Genomic DNA, 26,492 nt, shown 5'->3' with positions numbered 1-26,492 from the left:
GAGAGTGCAGCTTAAACATGTTATTGGGTTACACATTGATTTTGCCAAGCATAACAACTTTTATGTTAAATATAAGATACCTTGGCTATGACAATACCAACTGTAGGAGGTACAAGAACTTTACTTTGCTAGACAATTTGTTTTACTTTGCAGGACTACATGTAGACAGATTGAATTTTTATTGGTGTTTAGAACATTTTTTTTTTTTTGTTTCTTGCAAGCTGTCTTTAAGAAATAGAAAACATACAAACACAGACAGAGAGACAGACAGAGAGACAGAGAGACAGACAGAGAGACAGAGACAGACAGACAGACAGCCTGGCCCATGCACCCATCAATCAATCAATCAATCAAAAGAATTTGTACAGCGGCAAAATCCGATTCGACATAATGTTCTATGGCACTGAACAGGAACAATAGTAGATCAATGTAAAAAGTTAGAGAAAGCTCTTGCAAACAGATGTGTGTCTATGTCCTTGAATTTATCGACAGTTTACAGAGAATGAAGTTCAAGTGGTATACTGTGCCTTAAGACTGGCGCTGCTCATGAGGACACACTCTCACCATATGACTTAGTATTACCCATCCCACACATAATCTGCATTGGACTTTATTTCATAAGTATACTGGACATGTACAACAGTCAGTGTAATGTATATATATTCTATGAAGTGAAATTCTTAACATAGAGAGACATATTCTCTTGAAAAGAGTTATATCATGCCTTACATTAACATTTGAAGAAATGACCAGATTTAAACCTGGATTCCCGTAAGGGAATCACTAATTATGCAAATAACTCATTAAACTAAAAAAACTCTGATAACAGGCTTTGTTTTTTGGACAAGCGTGCTTTCTTAGGTTAATGTATGTAAGAGTGTATGATACTGCTTAATTACTGAATATTGTTCATTATTCAAAATATTCATTAAAGGAAAAAGTTGTAGCAACAAACTTCATAGAACAGGTGCGTATTATTATGGTTGATGTACGTATCATATTATACGAAATTTGAAGCTTGCATTTTTAAGATACAATCTAGTTACCTAAAATCATTAATTATGCAAATTTTTCATTAAAACTAAGCTATATAAAAGATTTTATAGAACATATCCGCTTTGTTATGGTTAACGTATGTCCTAAATTGTATTGAAACTGAAGTATGCAGTCTTAAGATATAGCCTAATTACCGAAAATCATTAATTATGCAAATTATTCATTAACACTGTAAGGTACATCAACTGACTTTATAGGACATACACAATTTGTTATGGTTAATGTATGTACTGAATTGTATTGAAATTGAAGTATGCAGTCATAAGATATGGCATAATTACCAAGAATCATTAATTATGCAAAGTATTTTTTAACACTGAAAGGTACACCAACAAGCTTTACAGGACATATGTGATTGTTATGGTTAACATGTGTACTGAATTATATTGGAATTGAAGTATGTATTCTTAAGATATAGCCTAATTACCGAAAATCATTAATTATGCAAATTATTCATTAACACTGTATGGTGCATCAACAAACTTGATAGGACATGTGTTTTCTTATGGTTAACGTATGTACTAAATTATGTTGTATTTGAAGTATGTATTCTTAAGATATAGCCTCATTACCAAAAATAATTAATTATGCAAATTATTCATTAACGCTGTAAGATACATCAACGAATTTTATAAGACAAATGTATCTTGTTATGTTTAACGAATACACTAAATTATATTGAAATTGAATATACTAAATTATATTGCAGTCTTAAGATATTGCGTAATTAATTGTTTTCATTAATATGCAAATTTCTCTAATTAAACATTAACAGATTTGGCTCAAAACCTAATCAGGTCTAGCTATTACCCTAAAGATTATATATCCCAAATTTCATTACAATTGAGCCAGCCGATTTTTAGAAAATGATGATACAGACAGACAGACAGACAGACAGACAGACAGACAGACAGACAGACAGACACACAGACACACATTCCCCTTTTAATATCTCCCGTACCCTTATGGAAGGTAAAATTCTCCTCATTTTGGTCATATACATACAGATAGGATATCCAAAGTTAGTTAGGAGTCTAATTTCACAACATGTTCCAACCAAGAACACTATCTAAATCCAGCACATTATCAGAAAAGTATATGAATTACCTTGCCAAAGCTGCCTTTTCCAAGAACCATCAGAAAATTGAAATCACTTGCTCTCATGATGTCTGTCTTACTTAGAGCTCCAGTCCTTTGCTGTCTGTTTTCAAATGATTTATCATTCACGTTGGCTTTATTCTGTCATAAAACACACATAATTCATGAATAATATTATATCAAAATGTATACTTATTATCCTTGGTATTACCACAGACTATACTTGTACTTATTTTCATACATTGGCACAGTATCATCAAGTTCAGTACATTTATTGTAAAACACAGGATCATAAGTTCATGAAATGTCTGACCATGTCACAGTAAAGTTACTTACACATTTAGGCTTATTTGCAACTTACCAAAAATCTTCCTGAGTTGAAACAAAGACTTAATACATAATCAAATGTGTACCCTACCTCAAACTTAATTCTGAGTTGAGACACAGGGATAATACATGACTAAATATCTACCCTACCTCAAACTTATTTCTGAGTTGAGACACAGGGATAATACATGACTAAATATCTACCCTACATCAAACTTAATTCTGAGTTGAGACACAGGGATAATACATGACTAAATATCTACCCTACCTCAAACTTATTTCTGAGTTGAGACACAGGGATAATACATGACTAAATATCTACCCTACCTCAAACTTATTTCTGAGTTGAGACACATTGACTTTTTCTTCATCATCTTCCTCTGTTATTGGTACATTATAATATTCTCCTTCATCATGGTTCAACAGCTTAAACCATCCATCCACTGGAGTTTTAATCAATTCAGAGACACCAAAGGACAGCGCCCCCATGAAATCATTTCTGGATGTTCTATCCCAGTCCCACACTTCCACAGATAATCGTCTATTCTTATCATCTTCATCAATTATGCTGAAAGGTCAAAGGTCACAAATAAATGCAAAGCATCAGATAGAGTGTATTTAATGTCTGGTCAGTTTGAAAAGGACAATACCACAGAATTCATATCAGATCATCTTGCTACAACCAAGCTTTCCTATCCAATGTATTAATTTCTGTATCATGATATTTATCATAGCATAGCTTCATACATTGTCTTTAAATATTAAAATAATTATAGTGTACTATTGGATGACCACTTTCAAATTTATCCAATTATTTCTTTTACTAAAACTTCTCTAAGTTCAGAGTAGGGTTAAATAAAGTGTCATAATATATAAAATAAATAACAATCAATAAAATAATCAATATATAGTCAACAAAGTGCCATGGCAGCATACTTCTATGTAATTTTCTTTACAGATTGATGCAATATAAAATATTTAACTACTTTTTCTTTAAAACGTCTCCAATCTGAATATGCATAAATTGACAACGTGTCATCCATAGCATATTACCTAGACTAGTAGTACATAATTTTCATTAAAAAATAATATCGGTAAAATAAAATAAATTTAAAAAAATGATATCGGTAAAATCAATTTGATGGCCATTTTAAAGGTTACACAACTATCCTTTTAATGAATTTCTGCAAATTCAGAGGACAGCTAACATTTATGACGTGTCATAGCAACACAATTACTAATTATTCCAATACATACATAATACACAATTGATAGCCATTTAATATATAAAATGGCTCATCCAACTTAGTTGTGTTGTATCAAATATCAGCCATACTTGCAGCCATTGCTTTGATAACACATCACATCTTTTCACCATAGATTATGTACTTACAAGGTAAAAGCTTCATTCCAAGTTGGATTGAGTGTAGCTTTGATAGTTTTTGTCTTCCTTTTAGTTTTACTGTCAGGATCAGGAATGAGTTTAATTTTCACATATGGATCTGACAAGCCATTGGGATCCATGGGAATCAGGTTTCTAGCCTCTCGAACTGAAACAAAGAAATCAAGAAAACATGTTACAAGTTACATACCCAATAATTAAATGACTGATGTAAATAAAACAATCTAATGGTTTAGTTTGTTTTGAGTGTTTTTAGTCAAATTGAATAATACAATCAGGAAATTGAATTTCAACGATAAACTAGGATCGATGAACATACAGACAGAGATGGACAGATGGATGGAACCCATTAGCCCCTATACTTATACTAAGTGTGCTCAATTGCCTGAAATGTTATACACAAATCATTCACAAGCATTTTCTAATCTTCTATTATAACTCTATCAATCATCATGTTTTCATTTTTTGTAAAATTGAATAATACAATGTTTAACTATTTGGACGGTAAAACTATTAAATATTTCTTTGGCTAGTGTGCATGTTTCATTGCACCATACCTGTCACATTTCTTAAGACTAAGACACCATCATTCAGGTGGAATTAGAGAAGCCAGAATAGATTCCAATGTACTTTCTAGCCTCTTACCAACTTCTTTCTGTGATGTACTTGTGTATTATTCATAGGTATGGTCTCCTTCAATTTACAATTTATCATTGCTATATACAAAAATATATTTGATGGATGAAAGAAAGTTTTAAAGCATAAAGGAACTCAAGTTATTTTTACTCACTTACTACTTACTCTAGGAACTCTAGTAATTGTCAGTTCATTAATAATGAAAATCGGGCCCTTGGTGAAAGATTGCTATAATCAAATATTATTCACTACATGTAACATCCTGAATTTAACAAACTATTGTCCTTATCTTTTAACTAATGGCTATGTTTAGGCTCCTGGGAACCTTCCCCCTCTTTTCCCCCCTAGGAGTTGGGGTTATTTCCATGGCCTTTGGAAATAGTTGATGTCCTCAGTTGCACCAAGAGCCTTCACTGTCAAGCAGTTGTACGATAATTTGAAGTAAATATATGATAATCAACAGACATGGGAATACTAACTTCATGATAAGATAAAGTGCAACTAAAGGTAACTATGGATATGAATGTACAAAATATATAACCACTTGAAATGACAAGCTCCAGTGCAGATGTCACTGGAACAAATATTTTTCCCATATTTTGAAATTTAGTTCTAATAATCCACTGCATAAATTTAAAGCTTATTTTTCAACAAATGATACTTGATTTACAACTGTTTACACATGGACATCAAGCCAGTGTACACAGTACCATCAATGATTACCATGAGGTATACTGGGGGGGGGGGGGGGGTATACAGCTAGAAAACCAAAAAGATTGGACAATTTTCAGTAGTAAAGGTTTGGAGTATATTTCAATGCACAAAAATTAAGTTTCACTTAAACGAAAAATAACAAAAAAGTTACAATTATTTACAGGTGTTTGTTGGACAAGAAAATAATTAATACTTAAATATTTAATATTTGATTCTTATATTATGTCTATATTGTTGCTCCCTTTTAGTCGCCACTATTGATCTTTGAAAGTCAAGTCTGTACATTTCAGCAACAGTTTCTTCCCACGTGCAGTTCAGTCACTGTCATGATAATCTTTTAACTATTGTATAGTTTTAATAGTTTTACATTTATCATATGTTACCAGTTTTAATACTTGTCTTCTGTAATGTAACTTGTTTTTTTATCACAACATTTTCCTAAAGTATTTTAAATAATGCATAATGGCAATAAATAAAAAAATAATTATATATTCATTATTACTATTATTATTATCATCATTATATCAGTGGAGCCAAAAGGATTAGATAGGATTATTCTTTTATTCTGGGCAAACTTTTCCTACAACTCTACTCAACATCTCTGTTTGACATCCAAATTTTGATCCTCATCAGACATTGACCTTCCACTACAGATAATGGACAGCATCTCATAAGCTACCTCAATTTACATGAAAGAGTTCCAAAGGTTAGAAGAAATGTTTTATACCTCAAGTGCATAATTTTATATGTGTGTACTAAAAATAGAGATCTTAACTTGCCTAGAATCTTTCATGAGATTTATATGTGACAAGTTCATACATTGACACCTTATCTTTGTCTTTGTATACAAAGGTCATGACACTTCAACTGAACTGTGACATATGCTGTATTTCACTAATATGCCAGGACTAAGAAGCTTTCAAATGATCAGTATCTACATATACATATAAAGACAAAGCTCTTACTGTACTTATCAGTCTTATATTTCTACTTTTTCTCTATCAAACTATCTATCAAATCAGAGACAGATTTCTTATGAACATTTCTTACACTGAAAGTAATAGAACTTCATGAATATTTTAATGGAGGTATCTCATGGTATGGTATTGTTTTATGAAAGTGTCCTATGTACACATATCAAAAGTCTCTATCAAACGCTGCAAAAATCATTGAATCTGTTGTCTTTGCAGTGTCTCTCCTGCCAACTAGTTAAGTGACAATTTATACTGTAACAGTAGTTCTCAGCTATGGCTTCTTAAGAGTTGTTAACAAATTGAATCATGATATTAACAATATAACATCAATGACAAGAATCTTTTCTCTGGGGATATAATTTAGGCAGCATAATCAATATTTAATATTCACAATGTCAATTTGTCAGACAATGTCCAGTACATGTCTCACAGGAATACACACATACCATATCTTGACCTTTCTATTTTCTACTTCATGAGTGACTAAACTGTACCCTATTAAAGCCAGTGTTACTAATACAATTTTATGGCAATCATTAACAGCCTTCCTATAGTTTTTTAAGCTTCAAGATCTAACTAGCATTTAGTTTCTGTTAGTAATGTCCTATTTTCCTACCTGAATCAAGGCCATGGCATATTGTTCTGATTCTCAACAACATTCATTGCCTATGTAATTGACATGATGGAGCACTATAAGTGTCTACGTGTGTATTCAAAATGATGAATAAAACATTGTCATTTCATAGCCAATTAATACATAGGCCGGATCTTTGTAGATGGATAGATTCGTTTTTGTGGGAACTGTTTTAATCACTCCCTATGAGTGATTACAGATCAAAATTGCTCTTGGGGAACAATTCAAGAGCAGCAAGGATGAGGAATCTTTCAGTTGACAATCACTGAAAGCAATTATAAAATGTACATAGATGTACATTGACTCAATCTCATAGATGGATAATACATACACATAGATGTACATTGACTCAATCTCATAGATGGATAATACATACACATAGATGTACATTGACTCAATCTCATAGATGGATAATACATTACATGTATAGGATGTAACTTCTCACAAATACTGTCACAAATAACTTAATAATATACTTTATTAACTTTCAAAATTAGATTATGATATGGAAATTTATAGTATACATGAACAGACAAAAATGTAACAACATTATAACATAACATCATAGTACTGGAGAGTTGGATATTTTTGTGTCTTGAAAACAAGCAATCATTTCGCATACATTTTTTCATGGCCTGCCAATGCTAATATTTGAAAACATTCCCTGGAAGATTTGCAATAAATACGACACAGGATGGATGTATTCACTAAAAGGAGTCCAACTTATCACAAATGCCATCACATATAATTAAACTTTACATTCATATCTAGAAAGCAAACAATTATCACATCTTCCTCTGTGAAATTACTACTAACCAATAGCAATAATGAGGATTTGCATTACTAAATATTTGTCATTGAGTGATTGTTCTATACCAAATTAATCACAAACTTGTAACAAGTCATCGTGCATGCAGATGAATCTTGAATTAAAAAGAGAACGATTGATGAGTGTAATTACTGTATAATTACTACTTAATGTTTGTTTATTGGTAACCATAGATACAGAAAGTGTGGTTATCTAAAAGGTTATGTAAACCTTGATAATAGAATCTAATTTGTCACAATTTGTTAAATTTCACCTACCAAACTATGAAATTATGTCAGAAAAAATTCATCAGATAAGTGAAGCATACAAGCTACAAACCAAATTAATGATGCTAGGAGAAACAAAAATAAAAGATGGAAAGGTAGAATAAAGCTGAAATGAATACTTTCCATCACATGTTTTATTATCTTGGCAAATAATTTCCTGGGAATGTTTTTCTGGCATTGGCTAGGTTGTCAAGAATAATGAAAATTGACAAATTACTCAGTGCTTCTGCATAAAGGCGACTGGGGATATGTATTACTATAAAAAGCTATAATGCATGAGTGCACATTTACCAGGTTCTTGTGTATTACAGGTTAATGTTTAATGAGTTTCTTGAGAAGCATCAACAGACACAACTTATATCTCTACACAGTAGAAGTGGCAAAATAATGTATCAAAGGATATAACACCCATCTCTGACGTAAGTATAGATGTCTAGTAGTAGTAGTCCCCTAATTATGTATTAAAAGATATAACTTAGTGCATCTCTGACATAAGTATAGCAGTGCCCAAATTATGTATCAAAAGGTATAACTTGCATCTCTGATATAAATATGGCAGTGCCCAAGTTACGTATCAAGAGATATAACTTGCATCTCTGATTTAAATATGACAGTGCCCAAATTATGTATCAAAAGATATAACTTGCATCTCTGATATAAATATGGCAGTGCCCAAATTATGTATTAAAACACATAACTTGCATCAGTGATGTAAATATGGTAGTGTCCAAATTATGTAGCAAAACAAGATAAACCCTTCAACAACTCTAACACAGTAACCGTACCAGAATTATATATCTAAATTCTAAAGAAATTATAAGAAAATGCATGTCTATCCCTTATTAAAACTTTCTACAGTGTGCCTTCTAATAATTAAAAACACTACAAAAATTTGGAGTAGGTTAAAACTGGGTTTTTCACATAGAAAGGATAGGGGCACATAAAATTTTGGTGCATCAAAAGATACTGCATAGTACAGGTATAAGTACTTCAATGGTTATTACCATTTTCATTTTGAGACAACAAATCAATGAGCTCTACCTATGTCGCATGTTTCTAAATTGTCTTTGAGGACGGTGCATGCTAATAATACTGATGTTCTGACTATAAGGGCGCCCTCTAGAGACAAAATGAGATTGAAATTAAATATGAGTATCTTACCTTCAACAAGTAGTTTGTTATTTGTGAAGTGAGCTTTCAACTCTATTCTTCCCCTTCTCTCAGTGTGATCAGAACCACAAAGGTTTGGTACTTGTTTTCGACATCGTTTGTGTACGTTCATTTCACATGCTACAAACATAACAAAAAATAATGTTACTGAAATTATAGATTCCATCATGGATTTGTAACCAAAATTAGTCTAAAACTGCTGATATTGTCAAGCCATGCCAACTTGTCACTTCAATATCCAAATTTTTGAAATGAGTATTTGAATGTTGATTTTGTTAATATTCAGACTATCTTTGTTTCATGTTGCAGTGACAAGTTAATGTTTTAAACAAAAAATGTGACATACTGCTTCATATTTGCAGTACCAGCACAATTCATAACAGACATTCACTAGTTTCTCATTGCTACACCTTTGGTGCAATTCCTTACAAAGTAACATATGTGTGATATTTTTAAAGCAAATTACATGTAACCTGTTGACCATGGTTTCAAATGTAATTATGACAACATAATGGAGTCACACAACTCAACATATTTCATTATGTAACACACTTTAATAAAATCTGTTGTTGCATTTCAACAAGGTTTTTATGAATTTAGTACAAAACAGGGGAAATATGGTGAGATTTACACCACTTTTTACCTATTCATCCATAATAACAGATTGGTGAGAAAAGAACCTTGTTAAAGGTAATGTGAATTTCAATCCATTTCATCTTCTTACACCAAACAGCAATATTGTGTGATACCAACTGTTAACAGCGTTAATACAGCTTTGATGGAAAGTGCTGTCAAACACCTCAATGTAAATGTGATAGTCAATTGTATTACAAAACAAACAGACACTTTCTGGCCAATATTTCTATTTAGTGTACAAGTATTACATTCAACAAGAGTCTTTACAAAGTGGACAATGCAATAAATTTTATGAAAAATGGCAGCTATTCAGCAAGATTCAATTACATCAGAAAACCTGCAAATGGCATGCATTATGTCTGTTATAATATCATTTCAGTTTTAAGGAATATTAGTCTATGGACGACATGAAATTATTTGATAAATATACACAGATACCTATTGTAAGTTACTTGGGTCATAAAAAAGACCAGTTTAGAAAAAAAAAATGTGGCTCTACCAGAGATACAAGTACATTGTATGTTTTTTATGATTCACATTAATTAATATGTAATGCATTGACTTAACATAACATTTGCTGGTACCATACACTGGCTGTTATGGCTAATATTCCTGACCAATGTATTTATTGAAATAAGCTGTAATATGAATATTTTCTGGCACAAGGACATTTATTTTTTGCTAATTTAAACAAATAGTTTTGAACAGACATACACACAGAGGACAATTTTACAAGCCTATAGTTTGTCTAGCCATTGTGGATTGGGCTAAAAATGTACACAGACTTATCAAGTAATAGTACAACTGTATATATTTCTGCTATAAATTAAGTGTCCCATTAAAACAAAGGGCAAAATGACAACTATTTCCCAACTGCCAATCAACTCTTCTAATCAGTCCCAAAATCCCCATTTGAAGGATTCTGAAACCTTTGGAAAATAATACACACTTGGACTGACTCACATGCAAGCCAATTTGTCTAATATAGCATGAGTAATAATATACGTAAAATGATGAATATTGTCAAATTAGAGAATATATACTTTGTCAGGCATTTGGAAAAATGCCATCTGCAGTAATTGAGTAGAAAAATGGCTTGAATATTTGATTTAGTTTCACAACTATACATGTATGCCTATTTTTGTGAGGAAAGAATACTTTAAGATAAAGATGAAAACATTGCTTCTGCTGTAATGGAAACACACACAAGCACCACAACAATGTACGTGGTATAGGCAAGAATTGTATTTTTTGCATGTGTACTATATGCGAGCATATGTATTTCTTGTAAGTGTCAGCATATGTATTTTTTTTGTATGTGTACTACATGCAAGAATAGTATTTTTTGTATTGTATATTATATGCAAGCATATGTATTTTTTTTGTATGTGTACTATATGCAAGAGTAGTATTTTTTGTATTGTATACTATATGCAAGCATATATTTTTTGTATGTGTACTATACACAAGCATAACTTTGTACTACATGCGAGCATATGTTACATATTTTTTTAATGTATAATATTAATAAATACACGATTAGAATTATAGTTTGTTGGATGTGTCCTGTACAACAGTTTGTGTCCTGTACAACAGTTTGTTATTGTCATTTTATACTGCATGGTAAGCAGCTGCATTGGCATCCTGTCTGTATGGGTTGATTCTCAATACACAGGATATTGTAAGAATCAGTGGGTTAATGTCACAGCTTGAAACTGCTCACACTGTCAATCACACAGTTTCAGTATCATGTCATCCTGTTACAGCTATGCTATAACTCACATATAGTCTATATGCCGAGACTTTCTACACCAATCAACTTCAAGTACATGTAGGGATATGGATCAATTTACAACAAAAATCAGGAAACCTGAAACAAAACGTTGCCTGGCTGGGTAAAAATCTTGTAAAAAATGCTACATTTTATCATATCATATGGCGTGACAAAAATGTTACCGACATCGCTTCTTTAATTGTCTGGCATGACATGTATCTTTACCAACATTGCTTCACATTCTTTGTGTTGACAGTTTGCTATTATCAGGTAAATGTACGAATACAACACTGAAGGTAAAACCTAATGGTGGTGCATTCATTCTGATATTTTTGAGACAATCAATTACCTGGAAATGTCAAATCTAACAAATATACTTTAACTCTTATCATGCCACACAATAACAAGATTTCGTAGAAGATACAGCCCCCCCCCCTCCCCCATACTTTAATTCTCTGTGACTGAATGGAGACACAATTTAAAAGAAATTAGTGACAACAAATTAATACTACAAATTTTAACAAAGTGTCTGATAATGTAGGAAATTGCTGAATTTCAATAATTGAACCTGAAGATCAGAGTCAAGGTCAAAGGTCAATGTCTCAAAAGAAAGTTTAAACCTGGCAATATGAGTTTTTTGAGTTACATAGTAAATCATGACTGTGCACTACAAATATGGCTGCCATCGAGTAAAAAGTGATATGAGCACCAAACATAATGCATGTGTATGTTTATCTGGTTCTGTATTATCTATAGACATGATCTAAAAGACATTAGTCACACATGATTGCTACAAAGTGTCTGGACTGCAATATGTAAGTAATAGCTTAATTTTGATGTCTACCCTGTAGGTCAAGGTCAAAGGTCATTCATACAAGAAAGCTTGCATGTGATTATATGGGACTAGACACTTGAATAGAATTTATATTTTGATGTTTTCTAAGTTATACAATATTAAATATAGTGACTGTTTACTACAAATATGGCTGCCATTCAGTAAAAAGTATGCGCACCAAAAATAATGGTTGTGTATACTTCTTTTCTTTAATATAAGTTGTAAACATGATTTAAAATAAATTGGAAATGTATAAATATTACAAGGTGTTTGTGATGTAGGTCAAGGTCAAAGGTCAAGGCCTCCAAAGATAGCTTGCATCTGATAATATGGGGGGTAGATATTTGAATGGAGTGTTTCTGTACTATATTTTTTGAGTTAAGCAGTAAATATTGATTTTTAACTTCAAATACGGCTGCAATTCAGTCAAATCTGCATCTATCAAAAAATCAAATTGATGTGCATATGTCCCATATGATATGTCATCTTTGTGCCAGGTTTGAAAAAAAATGGATATTGCATGTCTGAGAAATGATGCATTACGGAAGGAAGCACAGACGAACGGATGCAAGCATGGAGCCTATTGTGATAGCCCCCTCCCCCTCCTCCACCTTCAGGGGGCTAAAAATGTGGAAATGTTAATTAGATTTTTTTGTTGAGCCAGATGATAAGATTTAGCAATGACTCTGAGAAATTTGTCTTGCCAGATGATAGAATGTTGTGATGTTAGTAAGATTTTTATGGAGCCAGATGTTTTGTACATTGCACTGTGGGCTTTACCAAAACATAAATATGTTTTAACAGATATTAAAATTCTTTATCATTGATTTTATTGTTCTGCTTTTACTTTCAATATACATTTCATAAGTTGCTTGGTGACCATAAACTCTCTCGTATGGTATCATGAAATTAATATGATCCCAGGCTATTAATAAGGGTGCCCAGGTCATATCACCACACTGTACACAGTTCTTATCTCATGAGATAGAAGGTAATTTGAGTACTGTTTTCTACACCAATTATTCTCTGTTGTTGGTTATTATGTTACTGAACTAAAGATGTCAAGTTATGCAATCCTAAATAAATGGCCACAGGATATATTTTTCAACTGACTGCAACAAAAAATAATACTGCACAGGTGGTATCTGTTAAGTACTGCCATAAAGAGACTAGTGGTTCACAATGAAATGGTTTTATTTATCAGACACTGCAGATTTGCTGTGTGCTACTATACACGTTTACAGAACTTACATAGAATACAAAATAGACAAAAATGGATTGATGGTTTTCAGATGATGAAAGTGATAAAACATTTTGAAGCAATGAGTAGTACACATGATTGATTCAATGATTCTCCATGCAAGTAAACCACAATGCATTATGGGTTATCAATGTCATATATAGTACACATGATTGATTCAATGATTCTCCATGCAAGTAAACCACAATGCATTATGGGTTATCAATATATATAGTACACATGATTGATTCAATGATTCTCTATGCAAGTAAACCACAATGCATTATGGGTTATCAATGTCATATATAGTACACATTGATTCAATGATTCTCTATGCAAGTAACCACAATGCATTATGGGTTATCAATGCCATATATAGTACACGATTGATTCAATGATTCTCTATGCAAGTAAACCACAATGCATTATGGGTTATCAATGTCATATATAGTACACGATTGATTCAATGATTCTCTATGCAAGTAAACCACAATGCATTATGGGTTATCAATGTCATATATATAGTACACATGATTGATTCAATGATTCTCTATGCAAGTAAACCACAATACATTATGGGTTATCAATGTCATATATAGTACACATTGATTCAATGATTCTCTATGCAAGTAAACCACAATGCATTATGGGTTATCAATGTCATATATAGTACACATTGATTCAATGATTCTCTATGCAAGTAAACCACAATGCATTATGGGTTATCAATGTCATATATAGTACACATTGATTCAATGATTCTCTATGCAAGTAAACCACAATACATTATGGGTTATCAATGTCATATATATAGTACACATGATTGATTCAATGATTCTCTATGCAAGTAAACCACAATGCATTATGGGTTATCAATGTCATATATAGTACACATTGATTCAATGATTCTCTATGCAAGTAAACCACAATGCATGATGGGTTATCAATGTCATATATAGTACACGATTGATTCAATGATTCTCTATGCAAGTAAACCACAATGCATTATGGGTTATCAATGTCATATATAGTACACATGATTGATTCAATGATTCTCTATGCAAGTAAACCACAATGCATTATGGGTTATCAATGTCATATATAGTACACATTGATTCAATGATTCTCTATGCAAGTAAACCACAATGCATTATGGGTTATCAATGTCATATATAGTACACGATTGATTCAATGATTCTCTATGCAAGTAAACCACAATGCATTATGGGTTATCAATGTCATACATAGTACACATGATTGATTCAATGATTCTCTATGCAAGTAAACCACAATGCATTACATGGTTGTGACAATGAAGCACAGTTGTACTAGGTATGTACTAAAATAAAAATATACTGTGATATTTTAGAATCCACTTTTCATTTAATCAATATTACCCCAAACGGTGCCAGTGGCACTGTAGCACAAGTGACTTATTAAAGTTATTGTGATGAAATTGTTTGGTTCATTAATCAATGTGGTTACTTAATATTGAGTTTAAGAAATAATAATTACATCAATTTTGCAGCTACACTTAACAATATCGATGGTGGTTGGGGATTTTAGAAATTATAGTTTCCAAACGATATTAGGTGTGGCTAAAAACTAATTGTAATGTAACTGTCGCTATGAGTGTTGTTACAGTTGCTACATGGCTTTGTGTTTCTGTTTTGGAACTTGTGCATTCCTGAATGGATGTTTTAGACACCCTTTGGAACATCCATATTGGATGGTGTAATAACCTGCAAAGCATTTTGTTTTGTTTTAAAGTCTTTTGACCAAATATCAAAAACTTTAAAAATCATCATTTTTCATTGAAATTTTCCCATCCACTTTAAACAAAGCTCCATTTGAATAAATTTCTAAAGTAAGAAGGTCAGGGCAAATCACTTTTCTGAATTTTTTCCCATTAAACTTTGACTATAAACTGACCAGTGTTCAGAACAAACCTGTTCATTAGCAGTTTAACAGGACCAATACATAATGTATGCTAAACATGTTCTTTCAGGTGGCATATGCCATTTGAGATAACTATTAAATTGACATACACCATTGGTGAGATTCTGAATACACACCATTAGGGTCACTCTTTGACCATAATGGGTCAAGGTGACATACATGTATCCATTGTTCCCTACAGTATCTGACAACTGTGCCATGTTTGAATTGTTGGGTCTCACAGATGGGGGTTACCTAACTTGCATTCTGAACCACATTACAACTTTCCTTGTGTTGTGGATATGCTTGACCATAAAGTACAGCCATGGGCATTCCTCAGAAGTCTCCAGAGATAATTAAACATGGATCCACCAAGGACACAATTTCTCAGAAGTCTCTGGAGATAATGGAGCATAGATCCACCAAGGACATAATTTTACAATCCTTGGATACCTGACAAACTCAGATCAACTTAGAAATTATGTGACACTGTACTTCAATATGATATTCAATACATATGTGCATGTCAAATTATCAAAAAGAAATCCCATGCTTAGTTATATGAGCTATAAATTACCCATAATTTGGGTAAACTGACATCTAACTACGTGAGTCTGTTCTTAAACTCTTCTGTTATGACTGTTATAGTGGTATATTGTCATGATTTGTCATGATACCCATTATACCATACCCTTTCATCAATGACATGAACTGTGGTTTTATCCGATTACAGTAAACATGGCTAATACAACAGTTAGTTCAATGTTTTATAAAAATCCAATTTTCCATTCTCTCTTTACTTTAGGACACCCGTAACTAAATGTGTAATCTAAGAATGTGTAGCACTTACTCCAGGGAGACTGGTTGAATATATCTGTATGCAGATATTGCGTAGGTGTCAAATATAATGTGGAATTTATACTTTCACTATAATCACTACATCTGAACCTAATACCACATGGTTAGAATTCAAACATAACACTATTTCAAGGAGACATCATGAATAGCTATGGGAAGACATGCATGGAATTGTAGATATTTTTCTTTATGTCTAGCCTGCTTTCTTACCACCATCTCAACTGAAAACCCAATCTGATTAAAATCCGATGTGGTGAAACGGCTAGATGTCCTTATTTACCTCTATTCATCGTGTTGTAACGTTTGTTTTGTTCGGAGTGATCGCCGCCTTCCCATCCTTCTTTGGGAAGGCGGCGATCACTCCGAACAAAACAAACGTTACAAAACGATGAATAGAGGTAAATAAGGACATCTAGCCGCTTTCACCACATCGGATTTTAATCAGATTGCTGAAAACCAATAGTGTCTGATAATTTTCTTTTCCACAAGCAAACACAACTAACATGTTACAGAGGAATTATGCATTTTAAAAATATTTGGAGAAAGATGTCTCCAATGTCTATGGTTATACATGTATGTTGGATCCTCACAAGATGACTATTGTGGTTAGATATTTAATTAGAATTGGCCAATTTTCAATCAACACTGAGCATGCATGCTCACTGAGACACAATTTAGGACTGTGGGATATTGCTTATAGTTATAGTAATACCTAATATGGATTGATCAGAAGACTAAACTTAATTGTGATTACAAAAAATGTGATAGATTGTTAATAACAACTTGTTTGATTAATGCTTATGCAGAAATGATACATTTCCCATAATGCAACATTCAAGATGGCAAGTCTGCAAGATCTCTATTATCTTTTGATATATTTGCTTTCTATTTCTTTTCAGAATTACAGATACAGTTTTTCCATTTCAGAGTTATAAATATGTTGAAAAGTTAATGGAGCAAGCAAGAAGTCATACATATCTGTGCATACATGTAGCTTATGATATTGAAAACTGCAAACAAATCATATGCATGTATGTATGGTGCATTTTGTAATAGAATTTATTACCTGTGATGCACTTCACTGATTTCTTCTATTATCCACAAAATTTTGTTGCACAGAATTACACTTTAAGCTGAACGATACCCCAGTGTAATTCATTCATTTTACAAGACCATTGAAATACAGTTGACATTATGATTATGTCAGTGTTGTATGACAGGTCATGCAGTGAAGACACTATATATATTGCTACTTGGTTTCATCCAATGAATATCAATTGGTCTACTTCAGACTTCAAGGGACATGGCTAATGCTATGATTTCTCACTGACACTACAGCACTGACAGCTGTTCAAATCAAACAGTTCAGATTCTTATGGTAGTTTGGTTTACAGATGTGATGGGTAACAGTAGTGTAAATATTATGTTTACAATATGTCACCAGTAATCTAGCAATCAAAGGTTTCCTGATGGTTGCCTACTTCATTGCTATTAATAGAAATTTCTACATTTGTAATATTTACAACCATATGCAGTCTTTCCATAGAACTTATTTGCACATTACTGGAAGTTATTTTGGTTACTTATGAGTCTTCTCTCCCCAAGGGAAAATTAACATATGATATATAAGAGGAGTGGACACATGGGACGAATGGCTATACAGCTATAAAGAATACATGTACAAGTCTTGATAGAAGACATCCATTTGTACGGTTCTATCTCTGCCCAGGGTTGTATTAATAACTTAGGCAATGCTGATCAACCTATTCTCTCAATTACAAAATATAGCAAGCTTGAAATTCTGGATGCTGAGTTCATGTTTAATACAGAACACATAAAATACAACTATTCACAGTTATAAAGGCATTCTCATTACTGACTGCAACGAGCAATGTTTTATGTTTAACTACTTGACAGAGTGAAGTTTATCACAAAACGTGCATGGGTCACATTTTAGATATGATATTGCCAAGCTCTTGATCATAATAAATCTTGGCCAGCAGTACTGGGTGAAAAGTAATTTAAATTCTTAGCTACAAGAAATGATGGTGCAAATATGAAGTACATCTATTATGCTCCAGTAGCTTTACAAGAGTAGTTCTATATACAAGTACCGTAATGGAAAACACTCTTTTGGATTACAAATTCATATCACTTTTTTAACGAAGAACTGAACAAATTGGAATGAATGACAAAATAGCTAAATTTATATGCAATTCAGTCGAATGGATGACTATATATATATGCATAGCATATTAATCTTTTCATGAAATCATTGCTTGTCAAATGTGTGTGTATATGTGTTTGTAAGTAAGTATGTACATACGTACATGTGTGTGTGTGTGTGTACAGTGTACATGATATGTGTATGTAATGTACGTATGTATACATTCATATTCATACTCATGCATTTATTGATGAATTCTTCAGAGAAATATTAAAACCAATAGTCAACTTAAAACAGCAAAAACAAAACAGCGTTGGACAACGAATTTGATATTGCTGGCACGTGCACACAGACACACACACAGACACACACACACATGCAGACACACACAATACAAGTCTAGAACATACATTACTTACAATTTAAAAGTAAAAATAAAGGCATTACTTTCAAGAGCAGCAGTTCTATTGAGCTAAGTGTAATTAACTTTCTGAGATGAAGTATTTCAGCATATATGAATACGTACACATATGTATTTGTGTGTGTGTGTGTGTGTGTGTGTGTGTGTGTGTGTGTGTGTGTGTGTGTGTGTGTGTCCATGTGTGTCTTTCGATGTGCAATGATCAGTGACAATGTTGTCATGGTGGATGCTGGAGAACTATTCTGTAATTATAGTCATTTCATACACATCATGTTATGATCATGATAACAATCTGAAGTGGTGACACATTCTCTAAAGAACAGATGTTTTTAGTTGTAATCACTGAGCCGTTCATGGAACTCGTTAAGGTACATGTATAACGTGTCTATTAGGATACGAAAGGTTAATGAGAGAAACAATGTCTTGCATCTTCTTTTCAGGTAATCATGCATGGATGTGACTTGCATACATTTGTACTTTTTAGATACAGCAACAAGAGTTAAGCTTATACATGTATAGCATCACAAAATGAATAGACATATTTGTGCATCTGAGTGTCATTCCAATGTTTGGACTTTGTGTGTAAATTTAGGTGTGATATTGTACAATCAAATATTAGACAGCCTTAGCCATACATATCAATATCAAGTCTTTTTCTTTTAAAACATGTATTTCATGACTTTTCATAAATGTTAAGTTTGCACACGAAATTATGACATGTACTTTCCTCAATACAATGAAATTGTTCTTTTGTTCAGTAAGCAGAAAAATCAAGTAAAACTATTAGTCCCTTGTACAAGTCAAAACCCCTCACCTGCCTACATTTATCTGATTAATTTGACACTTTCAACTGTGAATGGGTGATAACATGTTATGACAACATCTAATTATTTTTTTTACATTTTAACGATCACATTCAGCCATGTCTGTTTCCCTTGGTATATGACTAGGTTACATGTACTCCTAATATATTCTTACACCATTTTTAGTACAACAGCTAAATAACGGTACTGATAGATTTTAAATTTTGTCCATGTTATTTGACTGAGCTGATACAAAGCTATTTATCCTTGTTGTCAGCGGTCATTGCACTTCCATGATGATTATGAATTATGTTTTTATGACTGCAATATCATAGTTATTACTCTATTCTGTCAATGTCTGGTGACATGATTTACATGTATGCAAGATCTAGGGAACCATTCTACAATGTCATTAGTACATATTGCACAATTCCGATCACACAATTCATTTAGTAATAATAAATGATTTATAAAGTGCCAATTAATCAAATTAAAATTGCTCAGAGGAAGGGCACTGTACAAATCTAACAGGGATAAAAAAAGATAAAATGTCAGACAAAGCCAATAAAAAAGATACTGAAACAAACAAATATCACAAACTATAGATAAGAAGTAAACAAGTCCTCTCATCTTAAAATGAAATTATCTGATATAGCTGAGTCTTGAAGTGTTAATTGGATTACACGATGTCTATAATAGTTCACTTGATAAAACATTCCATAAAGAATAACAAATTCAAGAAGACCTGGTATTAAGATAAAGCTGTTACAGTATAGACTAGTTTATTTTATGTTAATATATGCATGGTTTCTCTCCTAAGCTCATCAAACCCATCAGATATATTGTTCTAAAGTTCAAAGAAGTCGTCAAATTGTGTTCATAAATTCTTACTTTGATTTAATTGAATCCAGTTTGATCTGGACTTTTGGCAGTGATGTATACCATAGCGGGACTGTACAATTTTAACTAAGATCCTGCAGCACACTGATTGATTCTATAAATCATAACATTTAGATATCGACCTCCAGCAGCAATGTGTGACACTGTATGCAGTGATCATGGGTTTGATGAAACAACTACAACAGGTAAGACTGAAGTAAAACTCTTTCTGTATGTGCCACACTCATTTATAGCATTCACATCATGTAAAATATACTGTTTCAATTGGTTTATTTACAAACCTAGCATGTGGCCTTCGTAATTTGGTCAATTAGCAAATGAAACAGTGTACTTGTACCCTTGATATGAATGCTATAAACGATTGTGATACATGTACAGAAAATGCTTTACTTTGGTGTTATGGGTTGTATTGTAAATATATAGAAACGCTAATGCACAGCAACGTGTACAAATGTAATCTAAATTGACTTTTTTGCTTGTGTTTGCATGAATTGTATATCCTTGTTGATATTATCGAACCATGCTTGATTTCAATGCAGTTGATATATTTTAGAAATTTACAGACATTTTAATCCCCAAGTACATGTATCACTTGGTATGCTCTGGTTAGCATTTCCTATATAGTTCATATCATGTCACCTGTCTACTCATCAGTGTATGTTTCCACTCAATTACTTTTATCATCTTTCCATATCAAGCACAAATTTGGTTCCTATGGCATTTCCAGATACAGACAAAAGATAAAAAAATAAATGATTGATCACTTAATTTAATGCAAGACTGACAACAAGTCACACCGGACTATTGAATAGTTGAAATTCACATGGCATATACCTGAACATAATTACATCTGGCAACCGAGAGGAAATTACACCTATGTCTAGGTTACTCTGTCTACAACATACATGTACTAGCCTGGAGACTTAGGGTTGTCTCCAACATATGTATGACTACTAGCCTGCAGACTTTGGATAGTCTGCAACATATGTACTAGGCTAATTAAGCTAAGTCAAAAATAAACCAGGAAGCTTATCTTCAAAATACAATATCCTACTAGCCCAGTGGCGTGTGTGGCTCTGTGCAGGTTTGTTGTGGCTCTCACATACATGCATATACTAGCCGAGCTGTAAGGCTTGTCGTGGCCTCAACATACATGTACTGGCTCTCTAGGAGAGTAACATACATGTACCATACAATATAGTTCAGTGTCGCATTTACAAACAAATGTAGAGTTCTAGAGTCTGTAGTTAAGAATTTGCAGGCATTGAGGTACTGTATTTTCCATTGCTGCCACTAAATCTGACAATGTTATGTGAATGTGAATATTTAGTACTCTTAATCAATGAAATGATTCTGCTAGTTGAGGTATGTCTATAAGCTACATACAAGTTGTGGCTTTATGCTAGTATTTCACAGTTTACATCCCTGGGGAAAGAACCATATCAGAGGGGGACAAAGACATGTCAGAGTTCTCAGAATGCATATTTACTAAGGTAGCTTACACTTGTTCTGATTATTCTGGTTGTATACCACATGGGAAATAACACATTCAAAGCAATGAAAGAGTGTAATTATTTTGACAATACAGGAACACTTTACAAACTGCAGATATTTCATTTTATTTCAAATAGTCTCTGCTCTCAAGAGACTGAAACTAGGTGCATTCTATATACTATATGTATTATACTAAATTATTTAGTATGATCATTAACAATAGAATATCAGACTATCTGGAAAGGAATAAAATCATCCACCCAAACCAAGCAGGTTTCTGACACAAACATAGAACTGTCGACCATATTCTAACACTGCACACTATTATAAAGAAATACTATTCAAGAAATAAGAAAATCTACTGTTGCTTTGTGGACCTCAAAAAGTGTTTTGACACAATTTGGAGAAAAGCACTACACTATAAATTACTCTGTAACAACATCAACGGAAAAGTATACAACATAATATAGAACATGTACACAAATATGAACTTCGCCGTGAAATTAAATGATGTAATAACAGAAAAGTTCCAAATTGATAATGGGGTTAAGCAAGGATATCCTCTAAGCCTAACATTGTTTAATATCTTTGTAAATGATTTCATTACCGGACTCGCAAACATTGAAACAAATGCACCAGAGCTCAATAACAAAACAATCAACAGCCTATTATATGCAGATGATATTGCATTGATGTCAACATCCTATGAAGGAATACAGAATGCACTGGACTACCTTCATTGATACACAACAGACTGGCAATTACAAGTAAACACAAATAAAACACAAATAATGGTATTCAGAAAATCAGGATGCAAACAAGATACAAGACAATTCAAATGTGGCTTGGAAGAAATAAAAACTACAGAACAATACACATATCTTGGTGTAACATTCAAGGCCAATGGTTCTATGAGCTCCACAGCAGACAGACTCTCAGACAAAGCCAGCAAAGCTGCAAGAATCCAGTCACAGATATATACGACAAATATGAACAGTACCACAATCAAAACATAAGGATATTATAACTGCTCTTTCCATATACCTGAATAGTAGTAAATAGACAAACACTAGAACTATTCTATACTTTCATATTTATAACTTAGTTATTTACTTAGATTATTATTAACTTTATTTCTTTTAAATACCAAATTAGAAATGTAAAATTTTCTAAACGGTTGAAATAAAGTTTTATCTTATCTTATCTTATCTTTATATGTATGTAGTTATGCATTATAGGTAAATGATTTCTAAAGTAAAATCTTTACTACATGTTAATGCCTATGCAGTGCTTCCACACACTACAGTACATACAATACTACATATACTGTTTTGGATACCAGCATGCCACACTGCCTTCCCTGTTGTATACCTAACAATAGACATTGATAGGTCCTGGATACCAACAGCATGCAGTACATAGTTTTCCTGGGGTCTATGCAAATTACTTCCTGGATGTTACAAAGGGTGTCTGTTGGTACTACCTGTAAATAAATGGACTGACCCTGGATACTAGAATTTGTATTACAGTCTAACTTCTTCTAATTTACTGCACATTCACAAACAGACTGACCAAGAGTAGTATCGCCTGGTCTTATCTGTACATGAATGCTCTGACCCTAGTGACTGTGCTAATCTGTAAGACTGGGTTTATATGTAATGGAATACACCCCTGATATGTGCCCAGGTCATCCTTCCATGCTGTCTCTTCACAGACTACGACATAATAGACTGTTTTAATTATTATAACGTGTGCTTGTTATCATCCTTAATTGTACATGTTAATGATAAAATACATGTGTCAAACACACAACATGATGTCTGAAGGTGCCCTGAGATGACTTCTTTCCCTATAATGGATGGTAGCTGAGAAGTGTCTGGAAATAACACTATTAATAGCCTCACAGCAAGGACATGTCACATGTAGTCTCCACATTTCAGAAGTAAACCCACAGCTTTTTACATAACTCATACCATCTGTGATTACATTTTGTTATTCTTAGAAAAAGTGATAGTTGTGTTTGATGTTGTTATACAATGTATTAAAGCTGAGCATCCATTGCTCTTCCTTCAGGGCAAGACCTCAAAGAAGTTATATTTTAGTCTTACAACCTTCAGTATTTTGAGTTTGTAATTCACTTTGAGGTTTTTAAAGCTGCACTAACTGTTACTGGATATATCATTTTTGTGATAAGACAACCAACAATATATTCAACTGAAAAATGTTAAAATACAATAATTAGCCATTATACATGAAAATTTGAGGTTGATTTTATCCATAGCCTACAGTACCAGTAACAGGTTGAAGTCAGTATACTTATTTTAGGGTGTGGACCAAAAATTCAATTTAATTGGATTTTTTCATACCATATATTATGTGTACATCTATACCAATATGTTTACCCACAAGTGATCCAATAGTGTTCAGAATGGACAATGTTAAAAGTAAGTCATCTGTATCTAACAATTTAAAAAACTAGTGCAGCTTTAAGGCCAGTCATCTCCCAAGGCTTAGCTGTTCACCTGACTATCTTGCAATCACTCACTGGGGTTATCATTTCACAGAAAACAACACAGTTATAATTTTAAGAAAATTTATATCATTGTAATATTAAAGAATGGAAAAAGCCTGGAGACATGATCAAGTCTACTGTAGCACTGAAGAATGATATACTAATGTTCCAAGATTTACAAAAATACAATTAAAAAAATTGTGTTTTAGAGAAAAATGATTTGGGAAATTGATCTTTCACTTTTCATACCCTTACAAAAATGTCTAATATATAGGATTCCTAAAGGACATATGTCTTGCAGTCCTAAAGATATTTGAAATCTGTTCTGTCATTTTTTAAACAATTTTCAGGTATGTCATTTTTTTATGGAGATTACAATAACAGAACTTTGAATTTTCTGAATTTTAACAAGATCAATCATGATTTCATACATTGATATGTTCCACCATGCAAATCCATTAGTAACTGAATTGACTGTGATATTACGGAATTCTAGCAGAGAAATTACAACATCTACTAGAAATTATTCCAGAAAAATTTCAATACATGATTTTAATAGTTTATCTACAGAAAGAAAATACAGTATGACTATAGGTATACGGTATACTATTAAAGGGAACTTCATATAATTTTTTTTTGGAATACTAAAGTAATGTTGAGGAAGAAATATGAACTACATGGATATGATAAAGGAAGTGAAAGTCAAGCTTGTGGACTACTTTTCAAGACTGACATGAATTAGTCTGAAATGAACAAAATGAACATTCTTGCATTTGGAAATAATTGTCATACTACTTGGACAATAATAAAGAATCCTTTTTTTGTGAAGATCACTTGTATGAGACTGTATTTATTTTGAATATCACAGATATCTGAATAGAAACAATGATGAATGCAAGTATATTTTACCATTATTTTGAAGTCCTTCACTTATTGCAATATTGTTGATCATTTGCATGCAGATAACAATTTTACTCTGTCAATATTGATTTAAAGAATCATTCAGTATTCATAAAATATTTCTATGCCATTCCTAAAAACATCCCGCTATTGGATCCTATATGATATTTTGTAAGGGTAGTACTCATGGTTTTGCATGGTTTCATCTGTTAACTTTATAGTATATATGTGAGAGGGGACATACAAATTGACCTCAACCTCCTTATGGAGATACGGAGAACTACTTTAGTGACAATGTCATCTCTTCAGACTGCTTTCTCAGTTTCTGATTAGTTGTGCTGACAAGAAGACTTAGCAGATAATTGTGTTTGTATAGTGTTATTGGTGGAAAGAGTCAACAAACGATGTCAATGTAAGAGGAAATTATGTGAAATATATTTACTTATTAATATGGCGATAATCAAAACATAGAGAGAGGATATCATATAATATATTGTATAACAATAATAATAATATTGATAATATTAATAGGTAGTCCGAAATGTATTACTGAATGGTGACAGAGTGGCCAATAATAAAATTACATAAAGTATAAACATAAAATATCCAAAGAATGAAAAATAGCTTTGAAGAATAAATTTGATATTGAAAGAATGAAATGATTACTAGCATTTGAGTGACCTCTTTATACCCTAACCCAAAGCATTGTGTAAATGGCTAAACATTAATGACTATAACACAGATCGGAAAACATGTAAAATATAGATATATGTTGGTGACAATTTATGGGTGCACAAAAAATTATGCCATTGAATTATTCATTCTGTTTGCCTATAGGCAATGCTAAATATCTCTTGGTTATACGAGTGATGATTTAATGTTTCAGAAAATAAGTCAATATAAGTGAT

General features: G+C 32.5%; 1 protein-coding gene across 2 annotated transcripts in view; it reads right to left on the bottom strand.

The window, feature by feature from the left end:
* The window catches only part of LOC144435723 (protein kinase C beta type-like), a 128,916-nt gene that overhangs the window by 16,207 nt on the left and 86,217 nt on the right, over positions 1 to 26,492 (bottom strand). For both annotated transcript variants that reach the window (XM_078124333.1, XM_078124332.1), the window contains exons 5-8: positions 9,098 to 9,226; positions 3,875 to 4,031; positions 2,809 to 3,049; positions 2,164 to 2,295 (exon numbers count right to left, since the gene is read on the bottom strand). In XM_078124333.1, the coding sequence (XP_077980459.1) occupies positions 2,164 to 2,295; positions 2,809 to 3,049; positions 3,875 to 4,031; positions 9,098 to 9,226 (659 nt within the window). The remainder of the gene's footprint in view (positions 1 to 2,163; positions 2,296 to 2,808; positions 3,050 to 3,874; positions 4,032 to 9,097; positions 9,227 to 26,492) is intronic.

The sequence above is a fragment of the Glandiceps talaboti genome, chromosome 5 (genome assembly GCF_964340395.1).
Source record: "Glandiceps talaboti chromosome 5, keGlaTala1.1, whole genome shotgun sequence".
Classification (NCBI taxonomy): domain Eukaryota; kingdom Metazoa; phylum Hemichordata; class Enteropneusta; family Spengelidae; genus Glandiceps; species Glandiceps talaboti.
The sequence above is the reverse complement of the archived record's forward strand: the minus strand, read 5'-3'. Positions and strand labels throughout refer to the sequence as shown.